General features: G+C 37.1%; 1 protein-coding gene across 1 annotated transcript; it reads left to right on the forward strand.

Moving 5' to 3' along the window:
• Positions 1-25,561, forward strand: LOC108865926 (PTI1-like tyrosine-protein kinase At3g15890). The gene is made up of 6 exons (XM_048570655.1): positions 1-280; positions 384-530; positions 10,394-10,494; positions 23,536-23,751; positions 23,856-24,118; positions 24,763-25,561. Exons 1-6 carry the CDS (start codon positions 1-3, stop codon positions 25,463-25,465), a joined length of 1,710 nt encoding a protein of 569 aa, XP_048426612.1. The 3' UTR covers positions 25,466-25,561.
• The last annotated feature ends 1,033 nt before the right edge of the window (positions 25,562-26,594 follow it).

Raw genomic sequence — 26,594 nt, forward strand, 5'->3', positions numbered from 1 at the left:
ATGGACTACGATCTTGTATTGAAGGAATATGAGCCACAAGCACTAGATGACAATAGCACCGTTGAACAAAGGCTAAATTTTGAAAAATGGGAGAAAGCGAATCGCATGGCACTGTTGGTGATCAAACGATCCATTGGTGAAGCTGTTAGAGGAGATATTCATGCAATTGACAAAGCAAAGGATTTTCTAGAAGCAATTGAGGCCAAATTCAAGGTTTTAGAGAAGGGAGAAATGGGGAATCTCATGACTACCTTGACAACTTTGAAATATGATGGGAAAGGCAATGTCAGATAACACATCCTGAAGCTAGTAGAGGCTGCAGCAAAGTTCACGGACCTAGAGGTTCTCATTGATAATGCTTTTGTTGTTCATAACAATTGAAGACATCATACAACACACCAAAGAAGAAGTGGAGCCTGAACGATCTCATTTCCATATGTGTCCAACAGGAAAGTGGGATAAAAATGTGTCAAATGAAGCAGTGAATTTCATAAGGGCTGAAACTGCGAGGCAGACTATCTTGACATCTGGTAAGCCATATAAACCCTTCTCCTATTTTCATGCTATTGGAAATGATACTCCCTCATTGTCCAAGGGATCTCACAGTTTTAAAGGCAACATTGAAAGTTTTAAATGCTACTTCTCCAAAGAATATAGCCACTTGAAGAGAGATTATGATAAACGAAAGAAATAGGCACCTAAGAAAAGGTAATAAAATTGAAAATGTTTTTGTCTATGTTAATGTTAATCTTATTAAAGTCCCTCCAGATTCTTAGTGGTTTAACACTAGTTATTCAATGCATATTACCAATTCCTTGCAGGGATTCACAAGAAGGGAAATTTCAAGAAATGAGGTCTACGATGTCCACATTGGGGATGGGAATAAAGTAGTTGTGGAGGCAGTAGACACCCTAAAGCTCAAGTTGTCATGTGGTTTCATTTTGGAGTTGCTAGATGTTCTTTATGTTCCTAGGTTAACTAGAAGTTTAATTTCTGCATGAAAACTTGTAAAAGACGGTTATGCTTTTGTGGGAGATGATGAAAGTGTATGGATTTACAAGAAAAATAGTATGAATCTTTTGTTTGGTATTTGTTTTTTAAACAAGGATCCTTGGAGGTTGAATTGTCAAGTAATACTAAATACAAAATTTTTGGCGGTGGAATCAAATTTGTCTTTGTAAAGGTCTCTGAATGATGAAGGGTTTTCTATGCTTTGGCATAGGAGACTTGGACATATTAACAAGAAAAGATTAGAATTTCTAGTTGAAGAACAAATGCTCCCAACGTTGAATTTTAATGATATGCAAAATTGTATTGACTGTTGGAAAGGGGAATTAACAAACACAAAGAAGATTGGTTCAATAAGAAGTCTTAACCTCTTAGAAGTCGTCCACTCAAATGTTTGTGGACCTTTCCTCACACAAACAATTAGCAAAAATGCATACTTTGTGTCTTTCATTGATGATTTTTCTCGGTATGCATATATATATATATATATCTTATATTCGAGCTCAGTATACCACTCCTGGAACACCACAACAAAATGGTCCAATGGCTTTGTTCTTGGAAGAAAATGGGATTCAAGCTCAGTACACCACTCCCGGCACACCATAGCAAAATGGTGTTACCAAGAGAAAAAATAGGACTTTGATTGAGATGGTGAGATGCATGATGAGTAGGACTGATCTTCCTATGTTTCTATGGGATGAAGCGCTAAAACTGGCAAATTATATCTCCAACAGAGTCCCAAGTAAGTCAGTGCGCAGGACTCCATTTGAACTTTGGACTTCAAGAAAGCCTAGTTTGAATCATCTTCACATATGGGGCTGCAAGGCAGAAGCAAAAATGTACAATCCAGAGGCAAATAAACTTGACCTTAAGACTATAAGTTGGAGTTTTATTAGTTTTCCAGAGAAATCAAAAGGGTACAAGTTTTACGCTCCAACCCTACATACGAGAATATTCGAAACAAATAATGCAAGGTTTATTAAAGTGGAAGAATCAAATGGAAAAGAGGCTCGTGATTTTTTTTTTTTTTTTCTGAAGAAGAAGAAAAGGTTGTGACAATAACTTCACCATCGTTATCAACCAAAATTGATTTTGGGACTATTGACACGCAAAACCAAGTACATGAAGATTTTTGTCAAGGTGATTTTGGTAGGGCTACTGGCATCCAACATGCATCAAGCAGTAGCAATACACAAATCTCCAACATGCAGCATAATGGAGATGAAAATCATGGTACAATTGCCATGCAATCAATGGTTGTTCCCATGATAAGGAGGCAACCTCCACGTACAAGTCACCAATTTTTGGAGATTTTCTTGTTTATGTGGGAGAAGCTGAGAAACTAGCCAAGGTTGATGATGACTTACTTAAGTTTCAGCAAGCTAATAGAGATAAAACTGAACATGAGGAAGGCATAGAGATTGGTCTAGTCACCTTTAAGCAAGCAGTGGCAAGTGAAATGCTAAACAATGGAAAATAGTTATGCAAGAGGAAATGGACTCTGGGAAATGGACTCTGTGTATTGGAATGAAGTATGGGTTTGGTCTTGACAACAACACATGAGTCTATAAAACCCATTGGGTGCAACTGGGTATAGAAAACGAAGAAAGGTTCAAGAGGAAAGGTTGATAGGCATAAGGCAAGACTAGTTGCCAAGTGGTATACTCAGAGGGAAGGATTGGATTACTTCGATACATTCTTGCCAGTTTCTTCGCAGGATTCTTCATAATCATCCTTGCTATAGTTGCTTAATACAAACTAGAACTCCACCAAATGGACGTGAAAACTATGTTTCTTAATAGAGTCCTAGATGAAGAGATTTACATGTTCTAGCCACCTGGATTTGTTGAAATGGGGCAAGAACAAATGGTGTGTAAACTTGTTGAAATGGGGCAAGAACAAATGGTGTGTAAACTGAGGAAGTTGATTTATAGGTTGAAATAGGCTTCCAAGCAGTGGTTCTTAAAGTTTGATGAAAAAGTAACCAGTTTGGGATTTGTTGAAAACAAAGTTGACGATTGCTTGTATCTCAAGGTATGTGGCTCGAGGTTCATCTTTCTAAACCTATATGTTGATGACATTTTATTAGCAAGCAATGATAACATGCAAGATTGTTCAAAAGGTGAAGCACCAATGAGCAAAGGAGATAAGTTGAACAAGTCTCAGTGCCCTAGTAATGAAATTGAAATACAAGGGATGGAAAATAGGCCATACGTGTCCATTGTTGGCAGTCTAATATATGCTCAAGTGTGCACTAGACCGGATTTGGCTTTTATTATAAGTATGCTTGGGAGATTTCAACCAAATCTAGGAGGAAAGCATTGGACAACAACCAAAAAGGTTATGAGGTACCTATAAAGAACAAAAGATTACATGTTGGTGTATGGGAAAACAGAGAAATTAGAATTGGTTGGCTACTGTGATTCTGATTTTGTAGGTTGTGAGGATGACAAGAGGTCTACGAGTGGGTTTATTTTTCTTTTGGATGGCAATGCAATATCTTGGAGAAGTGCAAAACAAAAAGACCTTGGCTAGTTCAACAATGCAAGCAGAGTATATGTCATGTTTTGAGGCCACAAAACAAGCTGGCTTCTAGAGGAATCTCACCACTGGAATGAAGATTGTTCAAAGCATAACAAGACCAATTGTCATTTTCTGTGACAATAAGGCATCAGTGTTCTTCTCTAAAAACAATAGGAAGTCCTATGTAGCGAGGGTAATGGATGTAAGGTATCAGTTAGTGAAGGAAAAGGTGACGGCTAGGATAGTTTCCGTTGAGCACGTTAATACCTCAGAAATGCTAGTAGATCCTCTCATAAAACCACTTGGAGTTGGAGTGTTTAGAGACCATGTAACATGCATGGGTGTTGCCAAGTATTTTGATGCTTTTGTGCTGCATGCATGAAGGTTATTTTCTTTCATCATTTTTCTATTTTTCATGAAAAATTGAATAAGCATGGATTATTGCATTCATATGTTGGTTTTTAAACAATGAATTCAGGACAATTGTTTCAGTTATTGTGTGTATGTACAAATATATATGTTATGTTTGAAATGATGAATTACTAATCAAACCGAGGTTTAATGAGTTGGTTATTGTAAAAGGCTTATCATTGGAGCCAAATAAAGGCTTGACAATAATGTTTGGTTTGATCAGTAGGAGTGTAAATAGTAGACATGTTAAATATGTTTGCTTGCTCTGTTAATGTCATGCATGAGTAGTTTTGGGGGATGTGATCTCAAAGTGTTAGTACAAATTATGAAGTATGAGTTTTCTAGGGTTCAACTCTTTGAAGCTAGTCATGGCAGATATGAGTTGTTGTATGGTTGACATGACTCAAGTGATCACTTAAGGGATTTGTTTAATGCATTGGACAAGGAACATGATAAGTGGAAGTTCAAAAGTGGGAGAATGTTAGGTTTTGAACTTACATGTATCATAATAAGGATATCTAAATGTGGGTTTAAACCAATTAGGAGTCATGGCCATGTCAATAACTGATCTCCTAGAATTAAGGGATTATAGGAACATTATACATAACCTCATTTAAATGTTCAAGTTAATGGGTATTAACTGATCCCATGACAGCTGGGATCACATTATGAATATACTATATAAATACGAACGTCCCTGCTCACCAGAACTACGTTCACTCGATCACTAGACTATCACTAGTGTTAGACATAAGAGCTATGTGAGTAGAAGGCCTTCTATGTAGTCTCTTTAGTGCATTCATACTATTCTTCATGGCTTCTTTAGGTATGTAAATGCATATATATATATATATATATATATATATTGATTCAATCACTTTGAACTAACATTTTGTTTGTATATCGTAATCTTAGTTTGAGACAAAAAGCTTAATGTAACATGGATGTGGGATGATGTCAGGATCTCTAGAGAGAGCTTAGGACATCTCCTAAACAATTAATGACACAAAACTAGGAAATAATCCTTCTTGGCTTGGGAAACACGTCATTTCTCTTGCACCCCAAATTTGGGGTCGATTTATTTTCTGAAAAATTATGTAAAAGTATGGGAAACGTATCTTTATCTCTTATCTTTCCAAGCATATATCGCACGTCCTAGGAAAAATCAAGAAAGCCTTCAAATCTTCATTCTCCCACAGCGGCGCAATTTAGACGAGAAAATAACTTCTACGGGATTGATTTGTAACACTGGAATGAAAGGCTTCAAGGGAAATTATGAAATTCAAACACAACGATCTTTAGCCTATAGCTTCCTTCTCTAATTGGCTTTGCATCAAAAGTCCTCCAAAAAGTCAAATTATCACCAAAAAGATCCTGAGTTTGCAGATTGGCTGAAATTAAGGAAAGGAAAGTAATAAGGCTCTTTTATAATCAATTCTTTAACAAAACTTAGGGATAATTAACATGAAAATATGATAAATAATGCACCTATCAGTACTTTGAATATCATGATGGGAAATTTTATAAACACTAAGTTTGGGAGGTGATGTTGATTAGCCGAATCAACATCACTAAGGGGGTTTTTGACAAACTCTGTCCCGGGTCTGCAAGCTTACTTGTGTTTTGCCTCAGCATTCCTTACATCAAAGTTAGCTTACTTCAGAAAGATTGACAAATTAAACTATATTCCGCGATTATGGAGCAAAGGACGAAACTTCCAAGTGTTTTCTCCAACATGCTTAATGGCTTGAGTAAAATAAACTTAGCAATATATTCCTAAGGCATCTAAGTCATTCCAAGAATATATAGGTGCAATCCACCTTGCATCTAGCATTTTAGCTATGCATCTGGAACTTCAACCAGGGGTTTATAGTATAATTCAAAACTCCGAAAGATCAAACCTTTGAATAATAAACGAGTAGGACTAGTCGGACTTAGCTAGCTCTGGATCAACAAGAAGTTTGGAAGTCATTCTGATGCACATTCCGGAGAAGTTACTATACAATGAATCACTCACGGTCCATTGATAATTATCCATCTTCGAAGCGGAGCACATTCTCAGGAGCATAGTTAGGGGCATGTGGGACCATGATATGTCGAAAGAATGATCGGAATGCCTGAAGCCCATGGACTATAGTCCGGTAGAATAAACTTAGCCTATTAAAGATATTTCTTGTCTTCTAAGTAAGAAAACCTCATTAAGGTCAAATTAGGGTATCTTGGGGGTTAGGTAATACAATCATGATTCTAGGAGGATTATGTAACTTATCCTAGATTTCCTCCAAGATTATCTCCCGATTCGATGAAGATTACTTTCCCTACAAGAACTCTCAAGATCCCTACAAATACACTAGCATGGGTATCATGGGTATTTATCAAGGGGACATCACATTTACTTTTCTTTAAGTCTGATATTCTTTACAATACACATATTCTCTCTATGCCTAGCAAAGACCCTCATGTCACCATATATGTGCATCCATATCCATGGAGATCTTATCTGTCAACACCCTGCCATAGGCTATTCATCAAGCATGGTTCACACCATGTTTCCTCAAAACTACACTTGTGGTTTGATTCTCCTTCCTAGATTCAACCACACCCCCCAATCAACCTAATTTTCGCTTCATTAGAGATTAGGGTAAGTCCGACTGGATTTCTCCTTCATCCACGGATGTGCACGAATTTGGTTCCAACAGTAGTGGTTCGATGTATCTTGTTTGAGGATAAGTCGGCCGAGCTCACGCTTTAGGATAAGCTCAAGATGTCTAGTGTGTTTAGCAAGCTTGCATCAAATATAGGTTTTAGGAAGAACATCTGAGGCCTTATCACCATCATCATCGTCTTCCTCAACCATCTCTTCTGGAAGTCTAAAGTCAGCTGGTTTGGTGGTCATATAATAGCCGCAATTGTTAATTTCTGGCAGCGGAGATATATTTCCACCTCCTGAGGTGCCATACGGTCTAGCGTGATGGAAACATGAGAATCATGTACCAGTTCAATGCCCAAAAGCATAATTTCCAGATTTGTAGATGTTTTTTCCATTGTTGTTTTCTTCTAAACTGAGCAATTTCAGTGGTCATGAACTTCATAGGTTTTTTTCTTTTTCTTTTTTTTCTTTTTCTGCATTTGATCACACTTGACATGCCTAAATGACCCTAAAAATTTCAAAGGCTACGTACATATTACACTAACTACTTCCTTCATGTGAATGCATGTGGCCCAACTCTCAATCGAGTTCGGTCGTGTGAGTATATTAGATGTGGTGGTGGTGGTGCCAAATGTGCTGCTTACTTCTCTATGCGAATACGATCGAGAAAGATACCTAAAATAAGTGCACAATATCAATATCAGATTGTAATGGCAAAGATACCCAAAATAAATAAGCCTCTTTATCGTGAACGTTGTTCAACCGTCTGAATGCCAAACTCTTAAATGTATTTGTGAGTAACCGATCATAGAACACCTCACTTCACTAATGAAGTGATCTTTTTCGGCAAAAGAATCAAAGTCTCTTTGCTAGCTAAGACTTGGATGGATAATCAACTGAACTAAAGGTATTGTTGTTCCACCAAACTGAATGTACTCCTAGACGATTAGTTCTACAACTCTAGTGATGTTCCAGCAAATTGAATATATTGCTGATTGCCAACCCAATGATACTCCAACGAACAAAATATGTGTTGGTTATGATAATTAGTATTTTTCTCAAGGTTGTGAGAAGTTTTGAGGTTTTACACATAGAGCACTTGAATTGTTTGTTGAGTTGAAATGCCTTTTATGTTGCAGAACCACTTCTATTTATAGGGATGGATTTCGTGATAACTAAGCTTGCCGAGGTAAAGTCTTGATATGAATATGTCTTTTCAACACACACTTGGGATACCTTTAGAAATTATCTCTTAAATCCCTTTTTTTAACAGAAATCAACCTTTATCTAGTTTCGGTTTCTACGACTTGAACTAGGATTCTATATATAGTTCCTTTATGCACTTAATTTATTCTTTATCTAATCAGCCACAAGTTTTTATTCCTAGCATAATTTGAGCCTTATCCAAACCCTGCCTAATCCTTAGAAATCTTATTTCAACTAGGGCTCACACAAGCCACACCTAAGTCTAATGCCTTAGTAATCCTAGCTCCACTAGGACTTGGTCGAATCATGTTTCTCTGGGCTGAGAACCAACTGGCCTGAAGAATTATCATTTGGCCGAGAGTCACAGCCTTCCCACTCGACCTATCTTTCCTCGGCCCAAATCCTACATTTTAGGCCCAAACACATGTGTAAACTTAATGGTGTATTCGAAAGACTTTACCAAAAAATTACGAAAAATAAATAGCCTTTTTTGTCTATATGGTTCCTGAGATTGACATAACTCATTATTTTGGTCCCTGAGATTTAAATCAATAGAAGTGGTCCTTAAGATTGTCCACCATCTATCATTTTAGTCATTCCATTAAAAAGCTTCGTTAGATTGAAGATATTTTTGCCAAATCAAATTCTCCACTTGCTTTTTCACCCTTTACTCTCATTTCTCTCGTCTTTTAGAACTCAATCCTCATCTTTGTCATCAATTTTTCCTTGTCAGCTGACTGAGAAAAGAAGAAAACAAATGGATGTCACTGCACAAATGGATGAAAATAAGCTGCAACCATTTTTTTCTTCTTTTTTTGGATATTTCCTAAATTCTTCAAACTTCTAAATATCTTCCTCTTGAAGGTAAGAAAGTCATAGGGAATAAGAAAAATAGATGAAGGCAAGATATAGGCTTTGGTGTGGCTATGTGGAACACAAGAAGTAGGTCCAAAATGCTTCACAGCTTCACGAGCATTCTTAGGTCCTCTAAGAGGAATCATGTTCTAGCTAAGAGGAGCTCTGAGAGCCAGTTCGTCAAAAGTCAAGCACTCGCCACCTGCTTTCTTAACCCTAGCTCTGACGGGGTGAACCTGAGGGCGGTCATTATCAGACATGGAACCTTATAAACCCAAATGTCGTCGATCAAAGTCTCGACCACCACAAGCAATCTTACCCTCCTTTTCGATCATTTACTTAATCATTTGAGAAAGGCACAGAGGGCCATGTTCAACTCGCTAATGAACAACCTCTTCAGAATGACATCATTGAACTTGTTGCTTGTCCTCCTCCCAAGAAATCGATGCTTTTCACAATGGATATCGGACAATCTCAATGGCCACTTCTATCGATTTTAAATCTCAGAGACCAAAGTGATGAGTTTGCTCTTAAGGACCATTTTAAATATAAAATAAATAAATAAATATATGTTAAAGGGTTTTTATCACAAATGGTCCCTGAAATTTACTCAACTCATCAAGATGGTCCCTGAAATTAAAAATCGATCAATGTAGTCCTTGAAAATAGGTGTCTGAAATCAATGTGGCCCTTCCCTCACAATTCCGTCAAAAACTGTGTTATGTGCTGATGTGACACATGCATGGGTTCCACAAGACTAATTAATATTGCCGTGCGGATTAGAAATACTTTAAAATAATAAAAAAACAATTTCTATTTTTGGATAATTAATAATTCAAAAAAAAAAACCGTCATCTTTTTCTCTCATCCGAGGAAGCTACTGTAATGACCCGTTCCCAATTTTCCGGTTTTTTTATAATTTTAATAAGTGAATTTACAAAAATACCCTTCGAGGAAAATGCGTTGACTTTTGCTGACTACTGTGTCGTGTCACGTAAAACTCATTTTCTTGGTGTATCCTCATAGTACTCATCGCTACGGACGTATGGGCTCAAGCGAAATGTAATTTGGAGTTATAACGAAGATTCTACGAACCTTTAAAAGTTGAGGGCATTTTGGTAATTTTCCATTTAAAACACAGGTGGTATTTTGTCTGATCATTGGATGAGTGCCACATGAGGCCACCCCCACTTTTCTAGAACTCTCTTTCTCTTTCTTTTTCTTCTTCTTCCGTAGCTCCTCTCTAATTCTCTCTTGGCTCTCCCTTTTTCCCGTGAAACAAACCACCATCATCACTGAAAATTTTGGCTTGTTAAACATCAAAACCACCATTATCTACATGTCTTCACCACCATAAACCCAGTTTTGAGTTTTGTTTCATTGAAAATGAATCCTAACCACGTGTTTGAAGAACAAGGTTTTGGGCCGACATTTCTAGGAGTGATTCAGACAATTCCCAGCCATCTTTTGAACTCAAAATAGGTACAAATCGATTCCTCATTTTGTAGATGAATTTTCATGTTTGGATCATGCGATTTGGTGGAGAAATGAGAAAGTTATAACAATTTAAAGTTTGCCTAGTTTCCGGCAACCTCCGTCACTTTCGAGGCGTTTTACGGCTAAATCACAGCGAGATAGCGATCGTGTAGGTACCAATCTCTTCGTCTCGTCAATAACTATGATTTCTGTTTTTAAATCACTTGATTTCGTTGAGTATTGACAAAGTTATGGACGTTGAAGGGTTGCCCAGAAATTCTGGAGAGTTTCCCTGTTTTCCCTCAGACAGCCGTCTTTCAGGCAATTTTCTGGCCATTGTGGGCGACCATTTGGACTCCAAGCAGGTATAACCTTGTTCTACACTTCTTGAGCTTTGTTTTAGTATATTATGGGTCGATTCTAGTTGAGAAACAAGTGAGATATGGAGTTCTTGCCCAGAAAATCTGCAAAATCTGCAGAATCCGACGAAATTTCGTTAAGGTCCGCCACTTGAACATTATAGTAATTGACGATCTGACCATTGGATCATCACTAAACTTTGATATGCTATAGTAATTAATATTTGAGGACCATAGAAACTTACATATCGGGAATCCGACGTACGGATCTTCCCGAATTGAAATTGTAACTTTACAAAATAAAACGTTAACCGCCACTTGAATTTGCAATTGGCAGCGATCCAGCCGTTGGATCATAATGAAACTTTAGTATGTTGTTCTAGAAGCATATTGTGTATCTTTGGAAGTTACGGATCAAAAATTTGAGATGCGGATCTTCCGGATCGAGTTACGTAGGGTTGTGGACCCTACCGTCGATCAAAGATTGACGGTTGACTTTTGGTCAATGGGTCTTAAATCATTCAAGAACGTCATTGGGGATTTGTTTTATTTAAGTTACGTGTTCTATTGATAAGGATTCTGAGATGTGGCTTGATAATTGTTCTAGGCGACGATCGTTCGAGACATTTTGATATTCGTGCTAGGGAGTGTAGCGTGGATCTCAAGTGAGTGGGCTTTTGGTTTTCTATACACACACACACACACACACACACATTTATGCTTTACATTTTCCTAGAACTGTGTTAAATGGATTTACGTTTATAAATGCCATGTCAATTACATTATATGTTAGTATATGCATTAGTATACATATGCATAATATTTGTTGATGCTACGGAGGCGCAGGTAAGTTTCAGGTGAGTATATCACGATGATAGTGATTATGGTGAGTATGGTTATGTTTAGATGCATTTAGTGCTCATTATCTTGCACCCCGGTGTTAGTCCTCCGCCCGTGGCCAGGGCCTAGCCTTCACGTGATCGTTCACCTCCCGCACCGCACGCTCAACTTGGATCAAAGTCAGGTGCCAGCCTGTCGTACAGACCACATTAGGTGGTTCCGACTTATTGGTGACCTGCGATTCGTCGCACAGCCTTCACGTGATCGTAGCACTTGAGCATACTTATTCACACCCAGCTTGTCGTACAGACCACATTAAGTGGTTCCGACTTGTGTGCATGAATTAGTAGATGAGCTATAGGCTCAGCCATACAGGTCACGTTAGGTGACTCCAGCTGACATATTAGTTACATTGATTTATTTAACCTGGCTTACTTTGCTGAGATACTTGACATGGCATATACTTGGTTTTCACTACTCTCGAGCATGATTTCTACGTAGGTATGTATTACTATTTTCTGGGAAATTATACGGGTTTTACAGTGAGGGTTATTATTTTTTTTTGGAAAGAGAAATAGTTTTAAAAAGCTTTGTCTGTTTTGCCCACTCACGTTTTTTGTTTTTCGCCCCTCCAGGTTTTAGCTGCTGAAAGTTCGTATCGATGAGGATTCTTGGCGAGTCTTAGTATAAGTGGCTACGTCTGAGGGTATAGTCCTTACCTACTTTACTATACTTTACTTATGCTCTGGCGTCACATGTGAATGGGTTCATTCCCGTTCACCAGCGCACTCTGGTATTTTGGCACTCTTAGGTTTAAATTTATTCACACTTTCCACATCACTACACTTTATGGCTTCATCACTTGGAAGGTGTTAGCCAGCACAGCTCGATTCGAAACCCTAGTGGACATTCTGGGTTGGGTGTGTCAGCTACACCCGTCCACTTCGGCTCCGAATCAAGAACTATATGTCTGATACCCAGAAGCCTAAAGCCCCTAATATCGCATCCACCACACAATGAAGCAACACATCCCCAAAATTCAAATACAAAATTTAAAAATTAAATCGAAAATGTGTTAGATACCAATTCCGGCCACTAGTTTAACCTTAACTTGGAGCAAGAGTAACAGAGAATGGCAAGAAGAAGATGGAAATATTTTTTTGTAAAATTATTTTTTAGTTCTGATTTCATTTCTAACTGTTGCAACAACAGAGAGAGAAAGTTTTATAGCACTAACAAACCCCTCCAATGTGAAACTGCCACATGGCACACAACCTAGACTCCATAACAAATTGCATAAAAGAAAGGCAAATTACATAATGACCCCAAAACATTACATTTTGACCCTCAAGCATTACAATTCTACCCAAAATCCTGTTACTTGTGATCAAGGTAATCACCAAACATAACAATGCTTCCCCCTTGAAAAATAATCTTGTCCACAAGGTTCAAACTAGAAAGTCAGGGTATCTTGTCTTGAAAGCATCAAAGTCCTCCCATAAAGCCTATGTTGTTTCCTGTCTAGACTATTGCACCAGTAATTGCACATTAGCTGCATTTCCTTTCTTATACATCCTTTTAGCCAAGATGGCCTGAGGTAGGTTCTGCACCAATCCATCGCGTGCTATAATAGGTAAGTTCACACTTGGAACCACTTCTTCCCCCAGTTGCTTCTTGAGGCAGCTTACAAGGAATACATGATGTATTTTTGTTCCTTCAGGTAACTTCAACTTATAGGCTACCACACCAATTTTTTCCAAAACTTCATAAGGGCCATATAACCTAGGTTGTAGTTTGTGATTACTATGTGTAGCAAGTGTTTGCAACTGAGAAGGAACTAGCTTCAGGTAAACCCAATCCCCCACATTGAAATGTTTCTCAGTTCTTTTTATATCAGCCTGAATTTTCATTTTTTTTTTGGTGCAAGTTCCAAGTTATGCTTGAGAATAGCTAGTATGTTATCCCTTTCTATCATACTTTGTTCCATAGAATCCGTCTTTGCAATTCGTACTTCATATGGAGCTATATGAGGTGGGGAACGACCATAGACCAATTCAAAAGGTGTAAAACCTGCTAATGTGTGATGTGATGTATTGAAACACCACTTAGCCCAAGGCAACCAATTCACCTATTTCTTAGGCTGCACCCCAATGAAACACCTTAAGTAGGTCTCCAAACACTTATTCATAACCTCAGTTTGCCCATCACTATGAGGGTGATAACCATAACTCATGCACATTTTTGAACCCCGCAGCTTGAAAAACTCTTTCCAAAAAGCACTAACGAACACAGGATCTTTATCACTTACAATGGAGTTTGGCATTCCATGCAATTTGAACACAAGCTCAATGAAAGCTTGAGCCACATTCCCTGCAGTATATGGATTAGAAAGAGCAATGAAGTGTGCATATTTAGAAAGTCTATCCACCACAACCATTATCACAGCTTTCCCTTTACAATTTGGGAAACGAACTATGAAATCCATGCTAATGTCAGACCAATTCTTTTGTGGGATGGATAATGGTTGTAATAGGCCATGAGGTGCTATGGTTTCCACTTTGTTTTGTTGACCATACCATATTCAACTACAAAGTTTCTAATGTCTCTATTCATCCACTACAATAGAACCTTTTTCTAATCATGTGATAGGTTTGTACCACCCCCTGGTGACCTGCTCCAAGAGTAGAGTGATATTCTGCAATAATTTTGTGTCTCCGAGGTGATGTAGGGCTCAACATTATCCTCTTCTTATAGCACAAGAATCCACTATCCAATGTGTATTTAGAGACTGCAACATTATCACTAACTTTTTTTAGAACTGTCAAGCACAGGTTTAACTCTTTTTATAATCCACTTATCATTTTCAGAACTCCTCCTTATGTCATCCATCCTACCAAAATAAGGGTAAGATATTGTAGTGAGTTCCATGTCAGAGTTAATAAGATATTGCACATGATTAGAGTTGATACCTGGTATTTTAAAGAGTGCATCAACCACCGTGTTTTTTATTCCACTCATATTCTGAATCTCATAGTCAAATCCCAGGAGTTTTGAAACTTATTTCTACTAAAAAAGAGTATTAGCTTTTTGACTGAGGAAATACTTGAGACTGTTGTGATTAGTCTTGATTATGAAGTGTTTCCCTTGCAAATAGTTTTACCATTTTTTCTCAGCATGAACTATTGTAATCAATTCTCTTTCATAGGTGGAAAGAGCTTGGTTCTTAGGTCCTCATGCCTGGTTGGTGAAGGCAATTAGTCTGTTATTTTGTTGCAGTACTGCCCTAATTCCATTATCTGAAGCATCACACTCCAATTCAAATGGTTGATTGAAATTAGGTAGTGCTAATACCTGAGGTGAAGACATAATCTTCTTGAATTTTTCAAAGGCTTCCAAGGATCCACTCCCTAATAGAATCCATCTTTTTTGGTAAGATTGTACAAGGGTTGACATATTTTTCCATAACCAAGAACAAACTTCTTGTAGTAACCAATGAATCCCAGAAACCTTCTCAATTCCTTAACATTCCTTAGCACAGGCCAATCAGTAATTGCTTGTAGTATCTAGGATCTGCAACCACACTATCTTTAAACACAACATGGCCTTAGTATTCCACTTTACTTTGACCAAATGAGCATTTCGATTTTTTCAAAAACAACTGATTGCATTGCAATATCTAAAAAACTTGTTGTAAATGAACCAAGTAGTCTTCCCAAGACTTGTTGCATATAAAGATGTCATCAAAAAATACCAACACAAATTCCTGAGAAATGGTTTGAAGAGATCATTCATCAAATTTTGAAGAATGGTAGGTGCATTAATAAGACCAAAAGAGATGACTAAGAACTCATAATGTCCTTCATGAGTACTAAATGCAATCTTGGCAACGTCTTCAGGAATGTATTTGAAGATGTACATTTTTTGCCAAGGAAGCTTGTCAGTAGATGAGAATACTGAGATTTAGTGTGGATTAATTTGTACAAAGAGAGGTTTCCAAGAGGTAAATTCGGTAAACTTCAAGATAGAGATGGTGGTCCACTTCGTATTCTAAAACAATTTGGTGAGTGCTTATCAAGTGGAGTTGCTTACAGAGGCCTCTACAATTTTGTTCAGCAATATCTCTTTGTTCAGCAATATCTGGTGACAACCTAATCTTAGGTCAAGCTTTAAGAAATATATAGCTCTATGCAGCGCATCAAGCAAATCATCAATTAAAGGATGGGGTATGTATCATTGATGGTAAGAGCATTAAGCTCCTTATAATCTGATAGGAGCATATTCATGCGACTTAATTAGCTTGTTCTCGTGCGTTTATGTTGTGTTTACTTAGTTATTTTAGTGTTTAAGGCCACTTTTGTGTATTTTCAGATTATAAGGCCAAAGTGTGCAAGAAGATGCAAATTGGAGTATTTTGGAGCGAAAGAGGAATGAATGAGTTGAAGACTTGAAGAAACGACGAATTCCTACTCCAACGATGAATTCTTACCAAAACGAGGAATCCTACTCAAACAAGGTTTCCTACTTGAAGTAGGAAAGTTAACCCTAAGTTTCCCGTTTTGGTAACCTTTCCTAAACTTAAACGTCCGTATTTTCTAGCCACTTTGACGGCCTTGTAGGCACTTTAGGACACAAAACCAAGGCCCTAGCCCAATTACACAACCTTGCCGTGCCTTAACCTTAATTCCCTTCCCTTGCCGTGCAAGGGGGGGCACTTTTGTCCAATGTTGTGCAATTAAACCCTATTTCCCTCTCCTAACCTAACCCTAGCCGCACCCTTTAATTATTCCCTTTTAATTTCTGATTTTATTTCCTAAATTCTAGCAGCCTTTAGGTGAATTTTAGTTAATAAAAATAAAAGAGGGTTTGAATTTCTAAGCCCTAGGGTTTCCACCATTTAGCCGCACCTTAGGGACCTTTTATTATTTTTCTTTTCATATTTTTCAGCAAAATTATATAATAAAACAAATCAGCCACTAATCCTACATTTTTGCCGTGCCTTCAAGAATCATTCAGCCACCATAATTCCATTGACCCTAATAAACAAAAGAATGATTCTTGCCGCAAAACCATATCATTTTTTATTGTTCTCAGCCGCATTTCTTCCCCATAACAATTCAGCCATTCAATTCTCCCATTGCCCCCATAAACCCGTGCATTCCATCACCTTTGATCCCATTTTATTTTCTTAAAAACCGTACCCTAATTCACACCCTAATTTATTTTCTCCATCAGCCGCACCATCTCCCAAATTCTCCCATAATTCTAATCAGCCACCATAACCCTTCCATTCTCACAAAAGAAAGCCGTGCATAACTCCCATAATTACCACGAGCCGCATTTTTTCCCAAAAAACCGAATCCTCTCATATTTTTCATTCCAGCCGCAACTTTCCCCCATAATTCCACAACCTTGCCGCACCACCCAACCTCCATAAATCCATCCCTAAACCCGCAAATCATCCACCAACACCATTTAACCAATCTGCCGCAGAAAGGAGAAGAGGAAAGAGGAGCTTCGACGCGCACCAATTCACGTGGATTCGTTGGGCGTTCTAGGTGTAATCAATCCTTTGTGCTTTATGTTTAAATTCATTTGTAATTCTCTTTTTGTGACCATGAGAGGCTAAATCCCCCTAGTTAGCTAGGGGGTGATTCGAAACCATGTTTATGCTTGCAATATGAATTGATTATTTTTGGTTGGAATTTCATGAATGGTGAATTCAATTTGTTTAACTGCTTGTTCGATAACTTATTTATGTATGTTGATTGAGAGTGCACGCTTAATTTTCATGCATGAATATGATGCTAGAGTATAAGTGAATTTCACCTAATAGTTATGAACTTATATTCACAAGTAGTGGAGGTTGCTTATAAACAATCGCGTTAAATGAATTCTTGGCACTAGTTTCATGCTCATCATAGTAACGAATGCCTCATCAACACTTATAGTTTTCATGATGCTTAATGATCTTTGATTGTATCTTTATTGTGCTTTTCACGTAAAGGACTTTTGGAGAATGTTTTGAATTGCGTTGCGCTAACCCATCCAATTCATTAACTTAAGGAGAACTTGACGGTTAATTTAAGCGGACCTAATTAACCTGAGGTGTTGAGTTTCATAATTTATCGAAAGACCAACTGAAAATCATTTTGTATGCAAGTGTAACATGTGTGGAGAAGAACCTTCTAGCTAGCATTCATTCCATATTTTCATCACATTCATATTTACATTCTTCCTTAAATTTACAATCTGTGCATTTAATTTATTTTCGTCAAAACCACAATCCCCCTTTACCTTAGTGTCTAATTTAGTTAGAAAGTGTCTTAATTTGTGTTTATAAGTGTTTTGTATTCTTTGAGTCTTTTGATTTGTTTGAGTGTTTTTATTGTTAGTTTTGCATTCTTTGAGTCTAGTTTAGTGTTTCAAACTTTATTTTACGTTTTTGAGTCAGTTTCCAAGTGATTTTGCAATCCCTCCTAATCCCCGGTTAAGAACGATCCCTACTTATTTATATACTACAATTGTCACAAGAGGGTTTTAATTTGTGTGCTTACTTAGTTTGCATCATAATCCCCACACATCCTCCATGTACCCTCATTCTTTTCACTAGCAGCACTGGGAATGAAAAGGGACTATGACTAGGTTTTATAAACCCAGCTTCCAATAGCTCTTAAACTACTTTCTCAATTTTTATTTTCTATAAGGGGCCACAATGATAGGGTTTGATATTTGGTGGTTTTGCTCCTGGTACCAATGGTGTGTTATGATCATGAACTCTAGAGGGTGGTGTTTTAGAGGGTAGAACAAAGATTTCCTCAAATTGCCCCAATAAACATTGTAATTCCTATAGTTAAGACTGAGTGAGATCACTAGCTTCAAGCTTTTCCCCTTCCATCGAATATAAGGACAACCCTAATTGGAAATGTAAATTTCCTTATCAATGTGCTGTAGAGAAATTTCTTGAATGAGTGGCATTGTAGTAGGGCTATGATGCAACTATATTGCTGATTATCTTTTACAAACTCCATAGTCAACAACTGGAAATCCCAAAGGACAAGACTAATTGAGGAGAGCCATTGGACCCCAAGCACAGTGCCATAGCCCCTTAAAAGCAAAGTGCAATGACCTACTACACATTTATACCTTTCTGTAGTGAGTGAAGTTGATTTACAACACCCTAAACTTTTGACCTTCCCTTCATCCGCTATCATCACCTCAAATGCTTTGGTGGGATGAACTTGTTGCCCTCATTGCTTAAGCAATTTGGAATCAATGAAATTATGTGTAGTGCCAGAATCCAAGAGGGTTTTCACAGCCTGACCATTAACAACATCATCCACCTTCATGTTTTGAATAGCCTGCCTAGCCTTGGTACCATAAAATGCACATTCACTGAGCTTCATATGAAGAAGCTCAGGTTGTATCACAACAGATTCATCATTAACCACATCAAGCATCAACAATTGTTTTACTCCACATTTATGTCCCCTAGTCCATTTATCAGTGCAAAACCAACACTCACCCTTTTCCCTCTTCCTTTGAATCTCTTCTGGAGTGAGTTTCTTAATGGCCAAGTTTCTCACTCGAGGCACCGGATATGTAGTAGGAGTATGGACTACATATAGGGATTTAATTGGTGGAATTGATTTAGGAGGAAATTTTTTTAACTTAGAATGCTTGGTATCCAATTGGACAGCAAGAGCAATTGCTTCATAAACATTTGCGGGTTTCAACAATTTAACATCAAATTTCAGTTCACGTTTAAGTCCTTCTAAGAAGCAACTCTTAAGCAGAATTGGACCAAGGTCAGCTATTCGAGTAGCCAAACGACAAAACAAGGTAAGGTATTCGCGAATGGTACCTGTTTAGCAAAGCTTGAATAAGGCCTCGACGTTGTCTTCAAATTCGGAAGAGCCAAACTCACGGCAAAAAGCACGAGTGAATTCCTCCCAGCTCGGAGTAGTACAAACACAGTCAAGCCAACGAATCCACTATAAAATCTCCCCATCCAAATGAAAAGAAGCAGTGAGAACACAATGAACAATAGGAATGTTATAGAAGGAAAAATATTGTTTAGCTTTAAAAATCCAAGCAAGATGATCATCTCCCTTAGTGAATTTGGGAAAATCAAGCTTATGAAACCACTGAGGACGTGGTAAGGGATCATCGTCGTCATGGATTGGGCTTCACAGTCGTTGAAGCTGGCCAAAAGCAGAAGGATCTAGTTTTTTAGGCACCACAATGTGGGATGGACATTCTCCAGGACCACGATAATGGAGTTCACATCATAATTGCTCAAAATACATCTGGAGTTTGGTATCCAAGATGTTAGCAACCAATTCTTCGATCAAAGAAGGAATGGCATCCATGAAGGCTTCCAACTCAGCCGCTTGAGCATCTATAGCAATGAAGTAGGTTGTGGTAATGTGGCGGCATGCACAGAAGGGCAACCAGGATCGGAGGCTAATACTAATGTTAGATACCAATTTCGGTCACTAGTTCAACCTTAACTTTCAACAAGAGTAGCAAAGAATGGCGAGAGGAAGAAGATGGAAATATTTTTTGTAAAATTATTTTTTCATTGTGATTTCATTTCTAACCGTTACAACAAGAGAGAGAGAGAGAGAGAGAGAGAGAGAGTATTATAGAACTAACAAACCCTTCCAATGTGATACTGCCACATGGCAAACAACCTAGACTCCTTAACAAACTGCATAAAAGAAAGGCAAATTACATAATGACCTCAAAACATTACATTTTGACCCTCAAACATTACAATTCTACCCAAAATCTTGTTACTTGTGATCAAGGCAATCACAGAACATAACAAAATGTAATTAAAGGAAATTAGAAAATGTGAAATTACGGGAAGAAAAGCAGATTAATGGAGGAATTACCATCGGAATTTGCATTGCAAACCTTTGTCATGAGTATGTCGATGCGCCAATGATTAGAGGGTACTTGGGCTCCAGCTTGTGCCGATCGAACCTGTGCCCGACCCGAAAAGGCAAAAGATTGGACGGAGTGGCGGAAGTTAAAGATTGGTTGACCTCGAAGGCCGTGCTAGCAGGGCGCAAACGACGGGTTTGCTCCTGTGATTACTCGGATGGGAGAGGAAGAAGATGATGAATAGTCATCTTCTTTTTTTTCTTCTTTTCTTTTTTTAAGTTTTTAATTATATAAATATTTTTTTATTTAAATATTTTAAATCCACATAGCAATATTTAATTATATTGGTGAGACCCAGTTATGTGTCACATCAGCACATAACAGAATTTTTGATAGAAGGACCACATTGATTTGCAACACTAATTTTCATGGACTACATTGATTGATTTTCAATTGTAAGGATCATCTTGATGAGGTGGGTTAATTTCAGGGACCATTTGCTATAAAAACCTTATGTTAAAAACCATAAAAATATTAGTAAGGAATACACAAGATTGTACTGTACATACCGTACTGTGTTGGAAATCATCAAGTCGTGTTTGTCTTTTCTTAATTTTATTAAGTAATGTGAAAACCGAAAGGGGTTGATCAAAACTTGACGCCCAGAAGAAACTCCCAAGAATTAGACTTGGTGCCAAGAATTAGAGGCTTCGTTCTAACAATTAAGGAATCGGTCTCGGTAAACCATCAAACGCACAAATGGAAGGGCAGAGAAGAACATCAGTCGAAGTAGAGATGCTAGAAGAAAATTAGGGGTCCAACCTGGTCTGAAATGGTCCTTCGATTATAAAATATAGGGTAATGCTAGGGAGATTAAGGGTATGTTAGGAAGTGTGCTTTTACAATGACTGAAACCGCTTTTTATGAAAATTCTTTTGAAACTAATCTTTAGTAATTAATAATGTAAGTAAATTCTAAAAAAACACTTCGGAAGTCCTTCCTAGAAGAAGTACATAATTAGTGCTTCTTCCAAAATGCACTTCAAGTGCTTTTGGAACCCAAAAAAACCTTTCACCAATAGTGTTTTCAATCATTATAAAACACTTCCAAACAAGCCCCAAATTTGTAAATTAAATTTTGTAAACATAATGTTATGAAAGTTGATGATTGAATATTACTTAAGTTTTGATTAACGTGTTTATTTCTTATTAATGACACATCATTTAAATCTAAATCTCGAAGCTTTGTGTCGCATTATCAAAGAATTAATTATTTTGTGTAAGTGAATGCTGGTATGATCAAAAGGGAAAATGGTGGCAGCATCACTGTGCTTGAATTAGGAGAGTCCATGTACAAAAGAATACTTCTAATATGAAACCTCAATGAAAACGAAATGAGATAGAGGCAACTCCAAAAATCTTTGATCAATGATTAAACAAATGCAGAGGCCACATGTAAAGGACCGAAGAAATTTTCGGATCTCTCACTTGGAATGTCGTTTATTTATTTAAAACTTGATTTGAATTTAAATTTCAAATACAATCTGAGACAAGTTCGTTTTATATACCTTTGGGTGACAACTACTAAAAAATGATTGACAAAATGTCTCTCAAGCTTAACAAACGATCTACTTTAGTACAAAATGTTAAAAGCAAAAAATCAAACAAATAAACCTTGAAGATTTCGTGTATCAGATAATTACAAGGGTGGAGCCAGCTAGTGGTTGCCCAAGGCTCTAGGCCACCTCAAGTTTTAAAATATGAATTTTTTTTTAAAAGAAGCATGTTATGAAAAACTAAGTCTAATATTGCACAACAGAGAGAAAGTTAGCGTACCCCAACACCTAAATTTCACTCCATACTATAAAAAAAAAAAAATTTGTCCACCCCTTTGCAAATTCCTAGGTTCGCCCTTAGATAATTAGATTATTAATCTTATGGGTATATATATTTTAATTAGGCAATAAACTCAAAATCAAATGCAATATGTTTAAATTAAATCTTCTGAACTAGAAAAATGAATGTGAATATCAACAAAAGTAACAGATCAACGCGCACCAATTGGCAATTTTATGATTAGATATACGTATAGGACTTGGAGAATGATATTTACTGATGCTAGGATTGTGAAGGTGATGTGATCCTTTTTAAAACTTTATTTTGACACTTCAGAATGAAAGTCAAGAGAGTTCATACATATATATGTGTGTATATCTCATGCTGTCAAGTAAATCCTTGCTTTATTTAATTTAACTTTTTGTTTACGAAGAATAGAATAGTTATCCTGAATTAGGGATTGGGACATGTTATCAAAGTCTATGGCGCCCGGCTTGGCATTAGTGAAGCTTTCTTCAACGAATTGGTTTGGCAAGAATAGGTAAGACCAAATTGTGAAAAAGAACGTTCGAACTTGGGTGCAGAGAGTAGAGCACATTGGTTAACCAAATTTGCTAAATTCCTCGTTTTATTAGTCGAGATCCTAAATTTGCTTCTCTCTCCTTTAAATAAAGATGTCAAACTAATAATGTCTTCTATAGCCACTAGCACTACGGTTTAGAAGTATTCGTTCATCTATAAGTGGGATATCTCATATTCAACTCATATGAATGATGAGTTCCATACCTAATTATTATGACTCACTTAGCCCATATCTCCCATATATCTTCAAGCCGATTAAATTCAATTCTCGTACAAAATGGTAATAGAAAATTTCAAAGCTAGTCTCCAACATATTATTGTCCTGAAGTAATTAACATATTATTGACGGACCATCCCACAAATACTCAATTAATTAACAAATTGGTATGAGAGATATTATTGTCCTGAAGGTCACATGGTAATTTAGTACATCATATTGCAAGATGGTTTATTATATTAATTAATATCTGGATGGCAAATTTTTGTTTCATTTTATTATCAAGTTTAGTTACAACCGTTCAAGCAACTTGATATTCAACACATGCCGGCCGAGGTCGGCTCTTACGTCGCATCTATGATATTATATATAAGCCAGAACACAACTAATATGGTTAATTTAAGAGGTTAACACTGATTAATTTCTTAAGCAAGCTTAATATATAATTAGATCAACTCAATTTTTAAAGTACCCATCCCAAGTCCATACTATGGGATCATCCGTGAGTGCTTGCTGTAGTTCAGAGAAGGTAGACGAAGAAAGGTATGTTAAAAATTTCGACCTTTTTCCTCTTTTTTGCCTAAATCCCAATTCAAAATTAAACAGGCTAATTTTTTTTTTTTATGCGATAAATTTAGGTGGCCTACTTTGGCTGAGATTGACATTTTGTTATGAGAACTTAAGTTTTCTGCAAGAAAAAAGGAAAAAAATCCAGAAATTAAGTTTTGCTTTGGTATTTTTAGGGCTACTCGGGAAGTTGGTGGAGCAGGTCACACATCATGGAGAATATTTTCGTACAAGGAGTTGCATACAGCTACTAATGGGTTTAGTGATGACAATTTGCTTGGAGAGGGAGGGTTTGGAAGTGTTTATTGGGGAAAGACCAGTGATGGTCTACAGGTAATGAAAAAGAAAACTAATTAATTAGTATCCTAATACGCTACTTACCCTTCTTTTTTCTTTTTTTTTTTTTTATAATTTTTGAGTAAATAATTTATATTCAGATTGCTGTGAAGAAGTTGAAAGCAATGAATTCAAAAGCTGAAATGGAATTTGCAGTTGAGGTTGAAGTTCTTGGAAGGGTTAGGCACAAGAATTTGTTGGGACTTAGGGGCTATTATGCTGGGGCAGATCAACGCCTTATTGTCTATGATTACATGCCAAATCTTAGTTTACTTTCTCACTTGCATGGCCAATTTGCAAGTGAAGTTCGGCTGGATTGGAAAAGGAGAATGAAAGTTGCTATTGGCTCAGCAGAAGGCCTCCTGTAAGCAGTAGTATAACATAAGTTATACATTTAATTATTTATATACACATGCATGGTTTAGTTTGAAGCTACCATTGATCAAAATCATATATGGAAGTGTTGGTTGATCGAGTCCACCAACTTGTGCCCTCCAACTCACTAAGAAATTGACAAATACAATAATAATTACGCAGTTAAGAACCATTTGGAATATTATTGACATCTCTTGCACATGAAATTTGAAGGTCAATTTTCTCTTATAATTGGATCAGCATGCACAATAGAAAAGTAACCAACAGTAACCCTCAATATTTTTCTAGCATTTAGATGCTTATGTCTTTAGATCACATATTGAGGAGAAATGTGCTCTTGACATACTGTTTGGTTAAATAGGATTATTACCTTACTAGACTGGAAATATGAACACAATTGATTCTGTTGATTTTCGCCCAAACGTATTGTCTATAATCACAATCTAGAGAATACTTATTATATAGATGGTTTGTCTAAAGAAATAAGTAAACGTGGTGCAGATAATAATTTCATCATTTTTCACAATTTTTCAAGCAAAAACCAAATTTCCCAAATGCTACACTAATTTTGCCTGTAAAAATGATTTGACAATTGTTTAACCTGTGCATTCTCATCCTATTTGTGGTATGTAGGTACTTACACCATGAGGTGACACCCCACATCATTCATAGAGATATAAAGGCTAGCAATGTGCTGTTGGATTCAGATTTCGAACCACTAGTTGCAGACTTTGGGTTTGCCAAGCTAATCCCCGAAGGTGTGAGCCACATGACTACTCGAGTCAAGGGAACTTTGGGTTACCTAGCACCTGAATATGCCATGTGGGGAAAAGTCTCAGAGAGCTGTGATGTTTATAGTTTTGGGATTCTTCTTTTAGAGCTCGTAACTGGAAGAAAGCCCATAGAAAAACTCCCTGGCGGAGTTAAGAGGACGATCACTGAGTGGGCAGAGCCACTTATAACCAAAGGCAGACTTAAGGAACTTGCAGACCCAAGACTCAGAGGAAACTTTGATGAAGGCCAACTGAAGCAAGCTATCAATGTTGCTGCACTTTGTGTGAAAAGTGACCCTGAGAAAAGGCTCAAGATTAAGGAAGTGGTAGATCTTTTAAAAGGGTATGAGGCTCAAATCAAGATGAAACCATTGAGAATTGAAAGTGTGAGATACAAGGAGGAGCTTCTGGCACTCGACCAAGCTACCGATGATGATGAAGATGGAGGGACGGACGAAAGTACTAACGGGTATGGAGTTTTCAGTGCTATAGAGGTGCAGAAAATGCAGGATCCTTACAAGGAAAGAGAACGGCGAAATATGTGTGAGAGAGTATTAATTTGATTTTGCTCATCTATATATAGCTCTTGATTTGTCAATACGAACGACAAGCAATTGTTTTCCATACAAGAGAAATTGATTTGTGAGAGGGGCTTGACAGACTTTTTATTCCCTTGGTCCTTATGCAAATTTAAAGATGTTATAATATGCGATTGCCATTATCTTTTGACCAAATTATTTGATTTTGTGTCCTATTGATTTGAGGTAAGCCACATAATGAATCAATCATAATAAATTGACATTGAATTCATCTAAAAAAATGAGGATGTTATAAACTTTTCTAGTTTAAATGTGATTGTGTAAATCCTAAATTAGATTTGGTTCTAGTTATTCTTTCCTAAATGGACATGTATTCCTAGGGGATGAAGGATTTCTTCTCCCTGTTAGTACTATAAATATAGGTACTACATAGGAGGGAATAACACACACATTCCCCTACGATTCTACAAACACATCTCTCCTTGATGCCAGCCCCTTCCCCTTAGTCAGATAAAATAGGCTACAACACTTTATCAGCAAGCTCCTATAGCTACGCTTAGGAATCTGAGGAGGAGTTTTTCTGTATCAAACTATTTCATCCATATCATCATGCAATCAGGTTCTTCCAAAACAACGGTTTTTATCTCAATATTTTTGCAGCCCTGATAACATGAACATTCACCATAATGCATGACCTAACTTTACGTTTTTCGAATTTTAGATTCTACATAAATTGTGTAAGCATTATATTCATAATTGTTGAATTATGTGAATTTGATATTTGCCATGAATTGCATCAAATATATGTACATGCATTAAATTATTAAATTGTATATGCATATAATTGAATTTTATAATTTGAAAAAAAAAAAAAATTGAAAACGCCATCTGGGTTCTTCGAACCCATGACCCCGAGCAAACATGGAGCAACAAGCTCCTTGAAACCCGATGCTTATGGCGTCCAACCCTGAAAACCCAACTCGCCTAAAGTAAGACCACGACCTTGTTGTGCAATTTTTTGGCAAAATCCAACATGGTGTCATGATTTTTGAACCAATATCATTGAAATTCCAGAAGAATTCCACCAAATTTGGGTTAAATTGCAGTTTGAATTTCATGGGTTTCCCTTTCTTTCCCCTCAATGTCGAGGTAC

Source organism: the organism of the source record quoted next, unplaced genomic scaffold (genome assembly GCF_019419815.1).
Source record: "Pyrus x bretschneideri cultivar Hongxiangsu unplaced genomic scaffold, Pyrus_bretschneideri_v1 Contig54, whole genome shotgun sequence".
Classification (NCBI taxonomy): domain Eukaryota; kingdom Viridiplantae; phylum Streptophyta; class Magnoliopsida; order Rosales; family Rosaceae; genus Pyrus; species Pyrus x bretschneideri.